The 20975-nt window shown below is 39.3% G+C and overlaps 1 protein-coding gene across 2 annotated transcripts in view; it reads right to left on the bottom strand.

Moving 5' to 3' along the window:
- ROR2 (receptor tyrosine kinase-like orphan receptor 2) overlaps positions 1-20975 on the bottom strand; it is a 165432-nt gene that overhangs the window by 116933 nt on the left and 27524 nt on the right. The window contains exon 1 of one of the 2 annotated variants that reach the window (XM_014947664.1): positions 3796-3820. The exons of the other annotated variant lie outside the window; for it this stretch is intronic. Coding sequence (XP_014803150.1) covers positions 3796-3805 — 10 coding nt within the window. The 5' untranslated portion in view covers positions 3806-3820. Of the gene's footprint in view, positions 1-3795; positions 3821-20975 lie in introns of those variants that run through there. 2 annotated transcript variants of the gene reach the window in all.

Here is a 20975-nt window from a genome sequence, read left to right as displayed (position 1 = left end):
ATTGAGGTTATACTATATAAATATACTATATATGTACTAGATATATACATAAAATACTATATAATGTGTCTTATTCGAACTTTTTGGACAAACCTTTCTGACAAACATATCTGATCCGGCCTTGAATTGTGAACTGGGATGTCCGTCTGTTATAGGTGTACCAAACACCTATGACAGAGTACAAAGGAGAACAACCAAGAGTAAAGTATCAATCATGGACTTGTACTCACAATTGGACTTGTACTACTTGAGCTTCAAACACATCAAAATGAAAGCTCACATCACAATCCAGACTGGCATATTCATGAATAGAAACATAGTTTATTATTTCTTAAATCAATTTTAGGTTAATGTTTACAATATTCTCTCAGACTCAATCTGTAATTTCTGATTATAAATTTGCTCATATTATGAGAAACATTGTATAATTGTCTTCACAGCACTAGGAGTTGATAGAGCTCTGACACAGACTAACAACTTTCTGTGGCCTGGGCCAGAAACCTTCTCTCTCTAGCACTGGCTGTAAATATATATAAAGAGAGAAAATGTATATCAGATATATTTATTTGTATTTATATTTCCATGCACTAGAAGTACAAAGAATGTAGCCTGAGCAGCATACAAAAAGACTTTAGAATTTGAAATTTATTCAGATCTTCCCTGATTATATACTTGGAAACAGCTTGTCTTGGGTAAAACTAAAAACTTATTTCAAACATTAAAAGAACAGCAGGACATAAGATTTTTTTAAGTTACCATAAAAATTATAATCAACCACAAAAGTTCTATTGTAGTTTTTCAGATTAAAAGCGAATGTACTATTTTGCCAGAAAGACTGAATAATCCAACAGTGATTGGCTTAAATGTTCATTTCACTTTTTAATGTTCCCTTATAATCTTCTATCTGGTGTATTACTGTCTGAAAGTAACTTCAAATAGGTGACAGCTGAGAGCAACAGTGGAGTTTTCTCTGCCTGAAGTATACATAAAAAAAAAAAAACAAACAAACTTGCACGCATGCTATGCTACTTAAAATGAGACTCTAAGGCACCACAAGAAGAAACCCTTTATAAATCAAAGGTACACTGTATACAGTAATTCACTTACAGTACTGAAGAGAGATGTTGTTAAAAACTACTAATCCATTTTTGGCATGAATTGCAAACAGGCGAGATAGTTTACAAATACAGGTTATAAGCACTGTTGCTAGAGCTGCCATTCCTGTGATCTCAGGCAAACTCTAAAGCATGTTGCTTCCTTTCTCAAAAGTTTAAATACGTGGCCTTCCCCACGACACCCTTAGCTCTGGACAGTTGAATCATTCTCACAGCAGATAAATCTTTCTGACTGGTGATTATTCTGACAGGGGAAAAAAAGGGACTGTGTGTGACAGGGTCCTTTTTGTTTCATTACAGGCACAACAATCTGTTTTCCATTAAACAGAGTTTTTACTTCTCCATCCAGAACATTTTTCTTTAATTATGATAAAAGACAGTAACTTAATCAGGCATAAATCCTGTTCAAGCAAACATGAGAAAATAAAGGGGTTAACTTTGGAGGCAAAAGTTAGACATGTGACCTCTCAATTATAATGGTAGATAATATACCACTAAAGCACAGACAAGTGAAAATTGTTCATTTCTCAGATATGCACTAGTATCACTAGAAAAATTAATTTAACAAATGCACAATCATGGTATTTTATTAAGATGTTTTGCCTAGAATGTAACTATTCAGATATAAAATGATCTTGACACTGACTCCAATAGCCTAGCCATATGCACAGATGCTGCCAGAGAAAAACATTTTCTTTGTAATATGATATTTATTTCAGACACTCTCGAGCCCAGTACCTCAATTTGCCAAATAAATTGGGGAAAAGTTTGGGATTGGTACCAGGAGGCAAAGATGCCACCTTCATGGTTGGGCTGACACATGTAATACAGGCAAGACGCATATGAAGCCTCCTCAGAGTACAATCAGTATTCTAACTCATTGCTGAGTCCAAGAACTGGCACAGTAAATTGCAGTATTAGCTGTTTAGTTGTTGGAACCAAAACTTACCTTGACCAGCTAAACTGCAACAGAACTGGCCACTATTCACACAGAATTTTTAACCTGTGAATAGGTTGTCTGTATTTTAACCCACTCCAATGAAGCATGTTCAAACAGGACACCAAATCCACCCATCTTCTCAAGGAGATGAATATGCCAATATGCCAAATGACTCATCTCTTAGAAAACTGGAAATGGGGGAAGAAGAGGGTCTCAGTGGAGTAAACTGAGATGATGCACCAGCAAACTTGCATGCAAGGGACCTAGAAGTAGGGACAGGTGAGCAGGAGAAAGACATGAAGAGATCACAATATGACAGACCAGAGAGTTAAGACATCTTTGGGGTGGAAGCATGAGGTGTTGCTAAACATAGTGGGGAGACAGCAAGGGAAATAAATTTAAGGGCTGGAATTTAGGAGTCACTGGAAATACAGATAGGAAATGAAGAATGTATTCTAGCTGAACGGGCATTGAATCTTACTGAGCAGAAAAGACAAGAGACAGTTTGTTGGCCCTGAGTACAAGTGAAACACCATGTGTCATGCCCATGAACCTGCAATCTCTCCTCTCGCCCCCAAAGAGGCTGGCCATATCACAGCTAACCTAAGGAACACACATTGCCAGATACACATTATACTCCTGCACTGCCAGAGTTAAACTTACAGCCTAAAACTATGGCAGAAAGCATACTCCTCAATAAACCACAGCAAGCTGGCATCAAAGCTTCAACCTACACTGTGTTTTGCTTATGGTAAGGACGTGGCCCAGGCTGCTGGAGAAAAAAGATGATGGACATTGCGGAAAGAAAACAGGAACAAAAATTGACCATTGAAGGCGACCTAGGGTAGGTCATAGGGAGTGCCCTAAACATGGAGGAATGGGAGAATCCCACAAAAGACCTTGGTGGGGAGACTAGGTGGATTGCATAGGTTAATGCAACAAGGAAGTGTGCAGACCCTTCCTCCCATAAGTAGTTGCCACTACCAATGACAAGGTCAATCAATCATCACAATGAGCTTCCCCACTGAGTCTCTCCAGTCATGTCTGGTTTACAATTACTTTCTTTGCATAACTAGCACCAAGATAGTAGTTTTTTAAGACTACAATGTCACTACATGAAAAAGATAAATTTGGTTAATTGATTAAAGACATTTCTTAAAGCTGAATAAAATGCTGAATGTTCAAACTATAGATGTCAAAAGGAAGAAAAATCCCTTCAGTTTGAGTTGTGGGGATTTTTGGGGCAGTCTGGAGTATATTATTTCAGGCAGTGTGGAACTGCCTCTGGCTATAGTTAGAGTAGACTTTAAATGAAAACTGGTGTTTGACTGCATAATATTTTGTGCACCTGGGGAAAATATTTATCTAACCAACAGCCAGATCTGCGGCCACCAAATATGTTAAGGACCCACTTGCGCTATATTCAATGGAATCTTTGAAAGATCAGACAATTATTGTGTTCAAGTTAGTTTCTTCTTTTTGAAATTTATAAAAAAAACTTAGCAAAAGAAGTATCATATTGAATTAGAAACTAAGATATTCACAGAACATGGTCAAATTTGCTACACAGTTAATATCATAGTATATATTTTCAATATGATTTTTACGATGAAAATTTGGGTTTACATGCATCACACTTCTAATTAGTTTTCCCCCATCAGGCATTTAATAACTTTCAAAGGTAAGGGTTTAATATTTTAAATATAAAACTACCCTTTTAAAAATCATATACAGACTTACTCAGGTACATCAGTGTTTTCTCCAGAACAGGCGTTTATGATATGCCATGCCAGCTTTGCAGTAATTCAACATCCAAATGCTGGACTTTTAAGGATGTATGATGCTGTACAGGATCATAAGTGGAACCAGTGATGTTTCCTTATCAGGAAAGCAAACATTTTAAAGTACTGACATTCTTTGTTTATATGGAAAGTTTAATATATAAACAAATATATATTCCTATGCTGTCACACAGTTCATGTTAGTGCACTCCTAGCTCTACCCACTGGATTATTTAAGACAGTGGGGAAGTTTTAGTTAATGCAAACTAAATCTGAACCATTTAAAGTATAGATCACTGTCTATTTTTCTTTCCTGGAATAAAATAAGATACGACAGCGATTTCAAATACATCCAGAGTTAAATTACAGTTTACACTCTCTCTCCGCCCACATGTTAAAGAATTCTCGTTGTGAAAGAACTCTATTAAAGAAAGTCTCTGTTACAGAAGTGCATTTTAGGTACCTTCTGAATTCTGAGATAATTAAAATCTGCTAAAGTAGTAAGGTAAGTCTGTAAAAAGTTTAATGAAGAAATGTTTTCTGCATTCTGAATGGCATCTACAAAATTTCCACTGACACACACAGGCATTTTTCCCAACAAAGTATTTCTTCTCAACAAGAGTAAAAATGAAATTGTGATAGAACTGCAATTTGTGCACTGGAATATAGTTGCCTCAAGCAATGTCAAAAACCATCCTCAGAACAGCATCAGTGCTGCCCTGCTCTTTAGCAACATGCTTCTTGGGGTAACTGGTTTTTAAAAGAGCTCAGACTATAAATCACCTCTGAAAACTGATTTTCATTTTGTCTTCTAATGTAAGAAGACCAGAGATTATATAATATAATATTATATTATATTTCAGAGATTACTTTTTGTCCCCCAGTGACCACTTTGCCTGGACTGTGCCAAATCCAGTATGCAAGGCATTCTTTAGTACTTCTCACCTGCAATTTATTTTACATCCACAGGTAGCCCAAGCTGAGCCAGAGGAAAGTTATAATGGCCACCTGGAAACGTGGGCTAACAATAACTCTGCTGAGAAAACCACCATAAAGCCCCACCAAAAACTTGTTAAAGTCGCAGAGAACAAATTTGAAAATACAAATCCTAAATATTTCTGAGTAAACGTGTCTATTCTGAGATCATCTTTATGGGAATATCATTTTCTAGAACATGTAATGTTAAAACGTCCTAGCCTTACTACCTGTCGCGATTTAGCTTCAGACGGCACCAAAGACCCAGGCAGCCGCTCTCTCACTTCGCGCCCCCCCCCCACCCTGCCATCCACTAGCCTTGAGGGGAGAATCGGAAGAAAAAGGCAAAGCTCATGTGTTGGGACAAAACCAGCTTAACAGAACAGCAAAGTAAACAAGAAAACCATAACAATGACAGAGGAATGTACAAACATGATACCTCCTCTCACCAAACAGACCCGGGATGGCCCAGCAGATGCCCCAGCCCGATCCCAAGCAACAACTTCCTGCCCTCTCCCCCAGCCAGTTCTGGCTCTAGACTGGACATGGCTCACATGGCATGGGATACCTGTGTCCCTGCCAGATCCAGGGGAGAATTAACCCTGTCCCCGCCGGAACCAGGACATTATCTACCCCTTACTCTATCCAATCTACACCATGTCCAGATCTTACAATTTCCGATTAATTGTCACCACTTTCCCCTGTCTTTTATATATACATAAGTACATATATATCCATACAGATATAATGTCCTTAGTCTATGGGCCATCCCTCTAAAATGTCTGCTGAGTTCATTTATTCCACGACATGGGGCTCCATCTGCTAGAACAGTCTCTCAGGGCAGGCAAGGTGGTGTGTGGTGCTGGACTGTTGCATGCTGCATTTTCAGGGCTTGCAGCTTGTCAATCTCAATGAAGTTGTTGGGCACCAGCTGCTGAGGTCAATTCTGATCCCTTCACTGCTGCACTTTAATTGTTTTTTCATCAGAATCCATCTGTCAGTAGTTTGGGTGATTCTTAGTAGTACAACTGATAGCAATTATGGAAATGAGGACATACAGTGGCAGAGTTATTTAGCAGTTAACAGCACCCAAAATCAGATCCCCATGATCAGATCCCATCAGACTTGCCCATCCTTCCACATCACCCACCAAGTGCACCCAGGTCCTTGAGCAAAGTCAATGCAACGGGTGGGTTTGCCTTTGCCTGAGGCAGGACTAACGCAGACTGTCTTCCCTAACATTCTTCATGTGCACTACGGGGACTTTATCCCCTGCTACAGAACGTGGAAGCTTTTATTGGGCAGGGCCAGCTCGGTTGGTAGATCCCCTGGAGTTAACTAGCCAGGTAGCCTTAGCCAAATGTTTATCCCAATGTTTTAAAGTCCCACCACCCATTACTCTCAGTGTAGTTTTTAGCAGTCCATTGCATTGTTCTATCCTCCCAGAGGCTGGTGTGTGATAGGGGACATGATTGACCCACTCCATGCCGTGCTCTTTGGTCCAGGTGTCAATGAAGCTGTTTCAGAAATGAGTCCCTTTGTCTGACTCAGTTCTCTCTGAGCTGCCATGTTGTCACAGAACTTTTGTTTCAAGGCCCAGGATGGTGTTCTGGGCAGTGAAATGGAGCATGTTTCCAGCCATCCAGTGGTTGCTTCCACCACTGTGACCACATGGTGCTTCCCTGAGGGTTTGTGGAAGTGTGATGTAATCAATCTGCCAGGTCTTCCCATATTTCAGCCATCGTCCTCCATACCAAAGAGGCTTTAACCACTTGGCTTGCTAGATTGCAGTACATGTCTCACATTCACGGATGACCTGTGCAATAGTGTTCATGATCAAATCCACTCCTCAGTCATGAGCCCATCTATATGTGGCATCTCCTCCTTGATGGCCTGAGGTGTCATGAGCCCACACAGCTGTGAATAATTCACCCTTATGTTGCCAGTCCAGATCCATCCGAGCCACTTCAATCTTAGCAGCCCGATCCACCTGCCAGTAGTTCTGATGTTCCTCAGTGGTCTGATTCTTGGATACATGGGCATCTGTGTGACATAATTTCACAACCAGATTCTCTAACTGGGCAATATCTTACCACAGTTCAGCAGCCCAGATGGGCTTGCCTCTGCGCTGCCAGTTGCTCTGCTTCCACTGCCGTAACCACCCTCATAGATCATTTGCCACCATCCATGAATCGGTATAGAGGTAAAGTACTGGCCATTTTTCTCATTTGGCAATGTCTAAAGCCAGCTGAATGGCTTTCAGCTCCACAAACTGGCCCAATTCACCTTGTTCTTCAGCGGCTTCTGCAACTTGTCTTGTAGGACTCCACACGGCAACCTTCCACTTCCGATGCTTTCCCACAATCCCACAGGACCCATCAGTGAACAGGGCATATATCGTCTATAGTTTATCGTCTGTAGTTATTATACAATGGGGCTCTACTGCACCTGTCACGTCCTCCTCTGGTGTTTATTCTTCCTTGCAACTCCTGTACCCGTGCCTGTAGGATTGAGGCGGGTTGTCCATCCCACTTCCTCATGTGCTCTCTGTGGTCATGCAGGTAGAACACAGGATCCCTTGTGGTATGTACCCTCTGTATTACTTCTCTGGAATAGAGAAACACCTGCTCCTAACAGCTGAGATACTGGCCCATACAGGTGGGGAGTAGGACATATTTTCTTTTGCTGGACCTTTTGGGACAGTGTCTCCACAGCTGAGAGGAGAGGCGAGGGGAAGAGAGACTTTATTCATATTGCCGGAGTCGTGCAGCCACCTCTTCCAGCATTGGTCCCTCTTCACCTTTCCATTCCACCACTGCCAATGAGTTGGCACATGACGATGGTGTGCTCTGTACAAACTTCTGCCACGTGGGCCTTGTGCACTGGGCCTCATCGGGATCTGTGGGTAACTGTGCACTCTCCAGGTCATAATAAATCATCTCCTGCATGGTTAAGTCTCTCATGTACTGGATACCTCTCTCTGCAGTGGTCCACTTGCTCAGATGACATGCAACATCTTCATTGAAGGGGTACCTTCCCCTCATGCCTGACAGGAGTCACCTTTAATAGCCTTGTCAATGTACCCTTCCCTAGACAGGGATCCCAGCTGCCCGACTTCCCTACCCTCTAATTCCAGGCTATAGGCCCCATTATCCCAGCATCGGAGCAGATAGGTGACAAAGTGCTCACCTGGAAGTCAGCTGAAATCTGTTCACATATCCAGCAGCTCCCTCAGGGATAGGGATCAGGTCATTATCTCTGGTTCTGCCTCTTCCTCGTGTTCATCATCATCCCTCTCTAAGCACACTGATTTCTGTGTGTAATTCTTCTTCTGTATAGGGGCAACTGATACAGGCACGGGTTGGATTTCTGGTTCAGCTGCAGTGCCTGCCACTGGGGTTGGAGTAACGACAGTGTCTGCCACAGGGGTTGGAGTAGTTGCAGTGTCTGTGGTCTGGTTTCCCTCTCTTTCCCCTGAGAGTGCTGCACAACATCAAGCAGTGCTTGGTAGGTAGTGACCAGGACCCAGCACAGTGCAGTGAGCTGTGTCTCTCTGAAATAGCAACAGCATATTCCTTTCACATATTCTATCACTTTATCAGGGTCCCGTAGCTGTTCAGGGGTGAAGTCCCAAACCGTTGGAGGTGAGAAGTTCTCTAGATACCCGCCCATATTCTCCCAGAAGCCATGCCACCCATGACTTGGGACAAATCTCTGGGTGGTAGTCCTAAATAGTTATTTAACCCTATACAAGGCCTGGAACACATGCAGGAGACATAAGAACAGGACCAGGCTGATTTCAGCATCCAAAGGACATTAAAAATTCTCAAAAGCTGTCATGCTTGGCCCAAAGGAGAAAAGGGAGCTGAAAGAGCTGGGGAAAGTATTCCACCGTTTCCCCATAGACTGAGTGTGACTATTAATAAATTCTAAGAGATGGCACCCGTGGTACGGGAAAAACAATACCACATAAAATCTTCCCTCCCTCCCTCCCCGCATTGTCTGAACAGTGATGTTATGATATCATTAGTTGATATTACACAGGACAGCAAAATAATAACCCTGATCACTCTCCCAGAGGTGATAAACAGCATCGTGGGGAGTACATATACCATATAGGAATTTACATAACAGTTGTGAGAACAACTAAAGCAACACGGTGACTGGCAGCTATTTAGCTGATATAATGAATGCACACAACAAAGTCGTTTTAACAAGCTCTGATCGAATTTGTCATTATCTCAACCCTTCGAGGCCCTCCATAGGTGCAAAAAAAGGACCGTCTTGGTTTAGCCTGAGACAGCAAAAAAGAACCACGAAGCAGCTCTCTCGCTCCCCCTCCACCCTCCCCCCGCCCAGCCATGGGGAGCGGGGAATTGCAAGAGAAAGGCAAAGTTTGTAGGTCAGTTTAACAGAACAGCAAAGGGAACAAGAAAATACAGCTGTTTTTAGAAGCCCAAATTGAGCCAAGGGAGAAACACTAAATCTTGATTTAGCTTTTTAAGGTGACTGTGTTTGACAATGCTTCACCAATTAATATTTTTCAAGATGAGGAAGGTGCAGGGCTAGACATTACTGTTGGAAATAACACTTTTTTTACACCTTCATTTAGTTAATTTGCATTCCCAGATCATAAGTGTAATAAATTAAGTAAAATATGATAGATGAAAGAAATATTAGTCGTTGTCCCTACACTTGATTTTCCAAATAATGGGATGAAGATCATGTAATTGCTTTTATTGCTGAGCAGGATTCCCTTGGGTCTCTTTCTTTGTCTGTTATGTGATAGAACACACTGTGTTCAGGACATGTTTGGTCCAAAATACAAAGCACCAATTTTTAGAGATAAATCCTACTCTTTAATGTCTCTTTAATTTCAAAGTCTCCCAGTAGGGAAGAAAAAAACAACCACACAACAGTATGTTGGCTACTTACATATAAGTGATGTTTTAGAGTCCAAAGGTGCAAAGTTAGAAGAAGTTAGGAGATGCCAGTGAACAATCTTTGATAACTCATTAGGCTAAAAAACTATCAGATTAGCAGACTTACACAGCAGTATGGATTATGTTCATATAACATGATTATTCCTTTTGTGGGAATGCTGTAGAAAATTTTTAGCAGAAAAACTGCAGAAAGAAGTAGAACTGCAAAGTGAGAGTGACTAGGATCTTCATTTCTTCACCACCTTACCTTACCTTACCTTACCTTACCTTACCTTACCTTACCTTACCTTACCTTACCTTACCTTACCTTACCTCTCAATTTTGCTTAAAGGCTAGACACCAGATAGGCAGCTAAGTCAGCGGCATGACAGCCAACAAGTTTATTCAGCCACTTTCTGAGACTTATCAGCAATCAGATTTATCAAGTATCAAGTGTTTACTTCTGAAACATCACTACACCAGAGCTAAATGCATAAAAAGTATTGTTGACAGTAGACAGTTGAAATACTGGATTTAAAGCAAATAAGAATAATAGCTAAAACTGTCAAACCTGAACCAGTAGTTGCTGAGGATTCATTCTCAAGAACAGTTCAGAATGAAATGCTCTTGGATATCCCTAATGTTTTTAATTATCGCATCTTACTTCATACAATGCCTTGTTTAATTGGGGAAGAAATAATAAAGAAGAAATAATAAAGACTACAATAATATTTGAATCTGGTACTACCCTTGCTTGTTGAGAAATTGCTAAATTAGAAGCAAGAAAAGCTTTCTTTGTTCTTTTCTTACTTTTGTCTCTCTCCCAACCCCCCTGCCTTTAAGTGCCTTAACAACCCATTTGGCAGAAGAAAGAAGCCTTGATTGTTGGCAATGAGGAGCACAGTCAGAAATCTGGGGTTGGACCAAAGAAATCACTTCTAGTGTAACAGTGGAAAACATAAATCCATCATTCAAAAAAGCAACCAAAAAAGAAAAACAGGCCCCACTTCCTTAAAGCGGTGGATCACATATCTGCTGTCCTGGAAATTATTTACATCGATTAAAAAATGAAGAGTTATCAATATCCTATCCAAGCCTGGAAAACGTGGTATGGTGGTGTGGTTTTTTCCTTAACATTATAAACCTTCATTTTAAAGTGCATTGCATGTTCCTTCTCCCTCCATCTTCTGCTTGCAAAATGATATCCTTACAGTTACAAATATAATATTTAAAAAAAAAAGAAAGCAAGCAACTTTTTCACCCCAAATTCACAACGGGGATAATACAGTATTAGGACTCTGAGTAAGTTTACAACTGCTGTCTGTAGCCCCACAGGCAACAAAACTACCATGAACCAAGGCAATTTCCCATAGCTTATAAAAGCCACAAAGAAGTGTGAAATTAGGAACTCGAGTTATTATCTAAGGGGAAACACAAAAGATACAGGCTGGGAGTAGTAAGATTTTTTTCTGTGTGGTCTCATCAATATCCTACATGAACCAGCTACATATGAGGATCCCTACAACTTTCTCTCACCCAGGTGGATTCACAGTTTCTCCCTGAAAATGAGCACCCAGAAGTAGCATTTACAATTTTACTTGGAAACCAACCTCCAACTGAAGCACCTAGGTTGATGGAATAGAAGGTAATGAGGCTGACAGGAGAGAGAAAGAGAGAGAGAGGAAGGCACCATCTCTCACAACCAGCCTCAAAAAATGTCTACTATATGTCTTCAGACACATAAAAGCAATTACTGATCAAACTCAACCCATTCAGCTTTTCACAAGTGCAATTCAACTCTCGAACTGCATATAAAGAAAATGTGTTTGAAGTATATGCTTAACACATCAGCTCTTCAGAGTCCTTAGCACTTCAAGACTCAGCTGCTTTTCTAGGGAGTGTGGGGGGGAACAAAAAACAACTCTCAAAAAAAAAAAGCCAACACCCACAAACCACATATCACAAACATCAAAAAAAGTTACATGATTCTCACTAGATGCAGAAGTGAAGCTCTATGGCAACCATATGAGATAAACAAGATTTTGGTATTTGTAGTTCATAGTCCACAGATGTTCAGAAAGAAATGTTCTTATAAAAAAGAAGGGAGGTGTTGGGGTATGAAAGCAATATGCACTCCAGGGTAAGAACTGGAAGGCAACTAATCTGATCTAGTGTTATTTTCAAAAAGTCATTAATTCATATTGGGGTGTAAATTGATTAATTCTTTAACAAGAAAAGCATCACATACACATCTTCACACTTGAATATACTTCCAGTTTCATCCTCTGTTATGAAAGCACACTATATGTACCATAAATTCATCAGTCTTAAACAGAATGTACATCAGGTGAACAGTATAAAAAAAAATACAATAAAGGTCCAATATAAAGCATTCTTTTAAACATATGTTCAAGGTGTTATTTAAAAGTGACAGAATCACAAGGGCTTCATTGTTCCTTCAACTGACTTTATGCAACAATCTCTAAATCACTGTTCTGTTAATTTCTTCTGTGCTGCTTCTGCATTGCTTCACAACTTTAGCTGTCAGACTGACTTAGGCAGTCAGTATGGGTATATGTATATTCAGAGTTAAGTCTAGGGCTAGAATCTTTATTATATAGAATCTTTATCTGTTATATCTAACAATTTGAGTTTCTCTGTGTGCACGTGTGTTAATGAGTTTAACTTTTCTCTTTTTTTGAATGGCATTGTATTTTTCTACCATACCCATGTGATGGCTTCACGTCCACCTTGCCTGTATTTTTTTTCCCTCAATATAATGCTGTCCTTATGCATTATGCATATGTTGTCCTTACCATGTGATGGCTTTGGTCTTGTAAGCTTTTAAAACCTTTTTTTTCATGTTCCAAACAAAATTTTTTTGTCATTAGTTCAATATGACTAGAAGTATTTTATCATATACTGCACTATATTTCCATCATGTTGGTATGTCTTCCTAGACATGAACGTTGTGAAGGTAAAAATCTGTTTATGATCTTCTGTGTGTACATGGGAAAGTGTGGTAGGTCCACGCAGTTAGAAAAAAACAGTTTGGTATTTTGAAAACTAGAATCTGCAAAATGAAGACAATAAAAATATTCCAAAACTGCAAATACCCTCTCCATACAGAATCTTATTGAAACTTTTACAATAACAGAATTTCTACTTTAAAAAAAAAGTTAGAACTTCATGAAAATAAGCATTTTTTGTCACGTACTTAAAACCAACATATCTAACTAATCTCACTCCACTGAAAATTCTTGTGCATGCAAAGACTGTATGAAAAAAAATCACATGTTGTTTTCTTAATATGTGTTCAAAACCAGATTGGTAGTTTTATTTTAGAAAATGCCTTAATTTAACATTATTTTTATTTCTTGATTTTTCTTAGTTCATAGGATATCAGTTTAAAGAAATGTTTTCTACATCTTTTAAAAGTATTGTATACAGGGAAGATCATAAGTATACTTTTACCTCCACTTCAGACAGCATTTAAAACAGAGATACAACATTGCAAACACTCCTGTATTATCAAGTCCCCAGATCAGATTTCAGTTCCTATACCCCAAGAGTACTGCATTGTTCACTTTTCATTTTATACTGGTAATTGCATGCAGACTGCAAGAGGTTTATACATCTATTTTCCCAGGCCCAGTTAACTTTCTGAAATAGCCTGCAAACTGTAATAGAGTTTTCCAGAGTTTTTCCTCTCACTCCATTTCCTGTTGCATTTAAAATCCTGCCAAAGGAACATTTCAAAGCAGAATGCAGGATGTAAGCTTATGATGGTAAATTCATTGGAGGCTTCCAAAATCACAAAAGTTGGTGTCTTAATTTAAAAACAAGATTTGAAATGGTTCATTGAAGAAATATGGACTATGACGTTCAAATGGGTCTAAGAAATAATGCTAACAGTGTAGTAACCCCTGAGGACTTGCCTTTAATTTTATGTAAAGGGTTGTTATTGAAATAAAACACAACTGCTCCTGGAATTGTTTTTCTTCCCATCGCTTTGCTCCTTCTAATACCTGGAGTTAAATATGTTTTGAAGAAAACTCCCTCAAAGCTGGGGCTCTTTAGCCTCAAGAAGAGAAGACTGAGGGGAGACCTCATCTATGTTTACAAGTTCCTAAAGGGCAGGTTGAAGGGTGATGGAGCCAGACTCTTTTCAGTGGTTTCCAGCGATGGGATGAGGAGCAATGGGCACAAGCTGGAACACAGGAAGTTCCACTCAAATATGAGGAAGAACTTCTTTATGGTGAGGGTGACAAAGCACTGGAATAGGCAGCCGAGAGAGGTCGTGGAGTCCTCTTCTGTGGAGATTTTCAAGACCCGCCTAGATGCAGTCCTGGGTAATGTGCTCTGGGCAACCCTGCTTTAGCAGGGGAGCTGGAGTAGATTGTCTCTAGAGGTCCCTTCCAACTCTGTCAAATCCATGAATCCGTAAATATTGCTCACTGCAAACAGGGGCCTGACCCTGTGGAGGCAACAGGGAGCTCTGTCATTGACCTGAGCAGGAGCAGAGCCCTGAGCTGGCCTCCTCCAGGTCTAGCACCCAGCATATGGTGACCTCAAAGCAGCAGTGTTTGGCTGGCTCTGTAACTCACTTCCTGGGGTGAACTGTAGAAACACTATCACAGTGCATCAGTCTGCCCTGTTTAGTTGGTTTGTTAAATAAATGGCTCAGAGAACAACTAAAAACTCTATTTCAATGACATCGCTTGACAATCTGAATAAGATAACTGACGAGCCTACAAGGTGTTTGCAAGGGGAATCTGTTAGCAGTTCTCCTCCAACAGCAGATGCCATTCCTGGAAATGCTGTAGTCACCACACATCAAAAGAGAACAAAGGCTTTTGGCCACACAGCACCAGTGAGCAGTAACTGTGCCTGAGGCACAGCTGTCAGCAACAGCTTCTGAAACTGACAGCATCTTCTCTAAACGTGGCAACGCGACATAGGTGCAGAGCTCAAAATGGCTGACACTGTGATCCTGAAACATGCCAGAGACTCCCTCCCTCATAAAATGAATAAATGTGGGTTTATACACCTAGGAGAGTAAAATCTTGTCTTATCCCTTGCTTTGGCAATACTATTTCCTTCTGAAACCTGCAAACTTGCAGGAAGAAACAACATAAATGGGTTGTATTTGGAAAACTTTGTTTTCAAAGTGACTGTGAGCGGAAAGTTGCATTTGGGTCCAAGATTCACTGAGCAACTTCTGGAAGGAAAAAACAGTATGCAGCAAATGGGTGAATGCAAGAAACGGTTCTGCTATGGAGGCAACAGGCACAGAGCAGTCTTCAAAGTATACAAGGATAGGAGGAAAAATAACATGGCCTGACATGAACATATCACTAACTTCTGCAAGCACCAATCTTGACAAAACTGAGTACATTGGCTATTTTAAGCACCAAAATAATGTTCAAAATGCATTTAAGAGGTACTGATCTTTTTTGTTTATTTCCTTTACTGCTCACTGCAAACAGGGGCCTGACCCTGTGGAGGCAACAGGGAGCTCTGTCATTGACCTGAGCAGGAGCAGAGCCCTGAGCTGGCCTCCTCCAGGTCTAGCACCCAGCATATGGTGACCTCAAAGCAGCAGTGTTTGGCTGGCTCTGTAACTCACTTCCTGGGGTGAACTGTAGAAACACCATCACAGTGCATCAGTCTGCCCTGTTTAGTTGGTTTGTTAAATAAATGGCTCAGAGAACAACTAAAAACTCTATTTCAATGACATCGCTTGACAATCTGAATAAGATAACTGACGAGCCTACAAGGTGTTTGCAAGGGGAATCTGTTAGCAGTTCTCCTCCAACAGCAGATGCCATTCCTGGAAATGCTGTAGTCACCACACATCAAAAGAGAACAAAGGCTTTTGGCCACACAGCACCAGTGAGCAGTAACTGTGCCTGAGGCACAGCTGTCAGCAACAGCTTCTGAAACTGACAGCATCTTCTCTAAACGTGGCAACGCGACATAGGTGCAGAGCTCAAAATGGCTGACACTGTGATCCTGAAACATGCCAGAGACTCCCTCCCTCATAAAATGAATAAATGTGGGTTTATACACCTAGGAAAGTAAAATCTTGTCTTATCCCTTGCTTTGGCAATACTATTTCCTTCTGAAACCTGCAAACTTGCAGGAAGAAACAACATAAATGGGTTGTATTTGGAAAACTTTGTTTTCAAAGTGACTGTGAGCGGAAAGTTGCATTTGGGTCCAAGATTCACTGAGCAACTTCTGGAAGGAAAAAACAGTATGCAGCAAATGGGTGAATGCAAGAAACGGTTCTGCTATGGAGGCAACAGGCACAGAGCAGTCTTCAAAGTATACAAGGATAGGAGGAAAAATAACATGGCCTGACATGAACATATCACTAACTTCTGCAAGCACCAATCTTGACAAAACTGAGTACATTGGCTATTTTAAGCACCAAAATAATGTTCAAAATGCATTTAAGAGGTACTGATCTTTTTTGTTTATTTCCTTTACTGTGAATTAAAGAATAAGGCCAGGTATGGCTTGAAGGTTTGCTTACCTAAGTATGAATTAGCAAATATAACTTGGCTGACCACAAACAGGGGCCTACCCCCCTGCAGAGCTTCGATAAGTAACAAGACAGGAAGGCAGGCATGTAGGCCGCAATCATGAGGCCAGCACAATGTTATCTTATCTCTGACAAATGGGGAACTCCAAGAGGGAGGTAGCGTATGGTAATAAATTACTGGAAACTAATGAATATGTTAAGACTCCTTGCATTAATATGTATGTGTGTATGCATATATGTTGTCAAACTGACTCCGTCTGGCACGCACATTTGGAGGAGCGATCCCCTGTGCGTCCAGCACTGCAATAAAGGACCTGCTTAATAGTCATCCCGGCTATTGAGTCCTGATTTCGTCTTTCACGGCATCAACTGTTTTCCATAGTATTCTTATTTACTCAGAAATACATGATAATAACAGTCCTCAGACTTTTAACTATGCTTCCCTATTTGGCAAAAAAGACACTTAAAGATCTGATTCTGGATTTAGGGCAGAGTTTTGCTGCAACCATTGTGAATTATTGCCACTAAATGTGGTCCTTTTTGGTTTTGTTTGTTTGTTTTGTTTTGTTTTTCTGTTTTTAATTTAACATTATCTGTATTTAAGGAACAAATTTTAAAAGAAGGACAAATTTTCTCGAAAAAAATCTCCAGGATGAATTGAATGCAGATGTCAACTAAGAGGTAACACCTCTATTATAATCATAGGTCAATGCTAGTTCTCTTAATTTTCCTAGGAAAAGTATATGTTGAATAATGTTACTCATGAGTCTTTCTAAAGGGAAATTTAGTTCTGACAGCTGCTTTCATTTTACATACAGAAATATTAAAGTCTGTGATTATTACTGAGAACATATAATTACAAAAAATTTAACACTTAGTTTCAGCTGGTCCCCAGATTTCCCCCTTCCATCTCCACTAACATGTTATTTTCATGTAAGAGGCAAAGAAATATGATATTATACTATATTAAGACAGTTTCAGTTTAAATTATACTAACATGAAAACATCTCCTCTTCTTCAAAAAAAAGTTATTTTAATCCCACTGCAATTTTATTTTTCTTTAGATGTAGAATTGATTAAAATAAAACATTGTTCTGTCCAAACCTGCATATTTTTCACTATTTACCCATTCTTCCATTATCATCCTAAAAACTGTACTCTTACAATACGGAATTCTTTAATCAGTCCTGACATGTATCTACTTTTGTACTTGGCCCAGCCCCAGCAAACACAGTCGTGCTCTACTACACATCATTTCTCTCCATAACCTCTTTTCCTTTGGGTAACATACTTCATTTTAAAATATACCTTCCACTACAAAGCAGGACTCTGGGCTTCTCTAAGGGTTAAATTAGAGGTTGAATAACTGATGCACAATGTGCAACTAAACTGGCTTAGTTCACAAATACTGCTCTCATTCAGTCCGAATTTTTACCAAACCAGCTGTAAAAGTAGGCTTTGGTCTGCCTAACCTATTACCATAGCCTTTCATTGAAATCTTCATTGTTTTATGTGTTGTGTTTTATGTGTTTTATTAGCCTTTCATTGAAATCTTCATTGTTTTATATAAGACCTAAACTTGAGAGTGTGTTCCAGAATCAATGATTCTTCAAGGTTCACCAACTTTTATGTGGTATTTAACAAAAGTTATTACAAAATAAATAGGTGAAGCATCAAGTCTAAATATTTATTCTGCTATAGCTATCACCATTCAGGAATTCAGCCTAACACCACCAGTAGAATGGTAGATAGCAGAGAGGTAATTTCCCAGTACCACACTGCTGGCAAAGCAAAAGGTACACGTATATTTTTCTAATGATGCTAATAATAGTATGCAGAAGAACATCTTTTCATACAGCAAGTCTCCTGCCACCAAAACTCACCACATTTCAGAGAATAGAAATATTTAAAACTATAGCTTTCCTAGGCTGACAAGTTTGATCCCAAATCCATTAAAAATAGTTACTTTGCCTCTTACTTTAGATAAAGTACCAGTAGCCTTACCAACATATTAAATTATGTGCAACTTTGGGATTCTGTTTTTCATCACCATGCTGTAACTCTAAAGATGAAACTTAATTTCATGTTACAGCTCTCTTTTCTTGAGGAGAATATTGGCTATACATCTGTTTTGTATACAGAATAATCATAAGTAAGAGAAATGCCTCCTTCAGCCACCTCTCTACTCTTTCTGGAAAGCTGTTGCACTACAGGAGAGATAGTATCCACTAGTTCTAATTTAATCGTATTGTGCCATTTCATACTCATTTTAGACACAGTCATGTTGGTAAACATACGTCAAGGTAGCTAAAAGAATCAGAGGAAGACTTGAAGGAAGAGATTTTGAAAACATCTGATCGCAGTAACAATTTAAACCAAAACCAACCACAAAAGAATTAAGCCTATGACTTCTTTATGAACTGGTATAGGAACAGAATACAACAGGATCCTGGGCTTTATTCCACAAAAGCAATCCAGCTTGGAACACGTAAACAAACCATACCTTCACTAGGTCACATTCTGGAAGCTTATGAAGAACCCATTGCAGGGTTGCTTGGGTCTGAAGAGTTTTACAGACCATTGTAAAATGCAATGGACACTCCCAGATGTGAATATAAATTGTGCTATTAATCCTTTTTTTCTCTACACCAGAATGTCTTTATGGTTATACTGGGCATCAAATTTACACAGGAGTTCTGATATTTACAAACAATACATTGATAACTTGATTTATACATTAGAATAATTAAAATACAAATAAATATATTTATATGAAATATTCATAAGGTCTTAATCCATCTGGGAAGCAAAGCTTATGAGGCAGTTTTGTGTTTACAAAAAAAGTGGCATGAAAGACTCTACTCATCCTAAACTCATACAACACTTTCTTCCTGTAATGCAGAGCTGGGGGAAAAAGTTTTAAAATTCCCTTAAAAAATTGTAGAAATCAATAAATTACATGCCTCTTATTAAACTGAATTTTGAGCTGCATTCTTCCAACAAAAAATATGTGAAACACAAGAGAAAACTTAATCCTTTTTCCAAAACTCCAGTGTCAAGACCTTAAAGCGTGTGGCTAATATGCTTAAGGCTGTACATTGTCACTGCAGCAAAAGATAATGCTCATTAGCCACAGGAACAAGCATGAACATTTTGTGAATCATGCAACAGGCAAAAAGGAAAAAGTAACACCACAAGCTCTTGGCAGGTGAGGGAGAAAGCCTCTCTAGGCAACAAGGACCAAAACAAGGGAGTATCATTTTTGAACCCCAGGTAACCTTTCCGTGCAACTTCATTCTCCTCGAGACAGGATGGCAGCCATACTTGTCTTGTAAAGCTGGTACTTCATTTGCACATTAGACACAGCAGCAAATTGAACAAAAAAAGCAACATTGAGTCAGCATGTCACACAGCCTGGTCAGACTAGGACACATTCATTACTTCAGGCTTGTTTTTTTTAACCAAATAAGATATGCACAAGAATAGCAAGGCTCACCATGCTTTACAAGGGCATTATTACTTGTAACATTTTCCAAGATAAAGTTACTTTGATATTTGTCAAACCACACTTCAGTCTGCTGCCTAATGGAAATCTCTTTTGATCAGACCCTCCCACCAGTAACTGACATGTTATGGGTTCTCATTAAGAAAATGAAAAGAATGATAAGTGCTTTTTGCCCTGAGAAGTCAATAAAAACTGTCTTATCGTCAATATTGTTAAACTGTAAATACTTAGGAACCTAAGAAGAAGGGAGTTAATTTTTTTTATTTGATTACATTAACAGATCAAGGCACACTTCAATTCTTTTGTTTAGGAAAACCTTTAATACTTTTTGTTGTTGTTGTTGTCAGAGATAACATTTTTCACTCAGGTTTAAGATAAACCGTATGGCTCTTGTTCAGATAAATTATCAAAATTCCAAGCCTGATGTTTGACTTTAATCAGTAGGACCAGCCACAAGATTTAGGCATATAATTTTCTTGTGCCAAGCTATGTTAACTTTTGCTACAGGGTTTATATGAAAGCAAATGTCAATAACGACAAGAATTAAAGCTCAACTATATTTGCTCTGAATTACATGAAACTCTCTAAGAATTCTGGTTAAAACACTCTGAAAGTAGAACAAGAAGGCTTTTAACACATCAAAATGTAAAATATAAAACAAACTTGAGTTTACAATACAGTACATTGTTATCATGGATAAAAACAGAGTGAAGCTACGTACATTAAGTAAAAAAGAGTTTTGATGTTCTGTTAAGCAACTTTTGTACTACGGTCAGTAATGCAGTATGCATGTTTTGCACCTAACTAGGTCTTCCCTGTGATGTATTTAAATCCCAGGAGGAGAGTCTGGCCTCTGGCAGTCAGTGTGAATCATCACAACTCCAAACATCTCCCTTGAAAATGAAATTTTGCTTCCATATCTTCGCGGTAAGATTCTTCCTTGTTTTGTAGCCACCACAACTTGAATAAAAAGAAGACTGAAGCAAGCTCATACTGTGCTTAAATGACTATAAATAAACCTGACAAATTAACAACAATGTTAGTTATTGTAGTTGGAATTGGTGGAATTGCTGCTACAAAGATTTCAGACAGGTAAAGACTTCCTTTCCTTGTAAGAGGGAAAACACATTCATACTTCAGTACTCTTTTCAAGCACTGCCAAGTGACACTGGGGGGACTAGGGTCTG

This window comes from Calidris pugnax, unplaced genomic scaffold (genome assembly GCF_001431845.1).
Source record: "Calidris pugnax isolate Ruff unplaced genomic scaffold, ASM143184v1 scaffold156, whole genome shotgun sequence".
Lineage (NCBI taxonomy): Eukaryota > Metazoa > Chordata > Aves > Charadriiformes > Scolopacidae > Calidris > Calidris pugnax.
The sequence above is the reverse complement of the archived record's forward strand: the minus strand, read 5'-3'. Positions and strand labels throughout refer to the sequence as shown.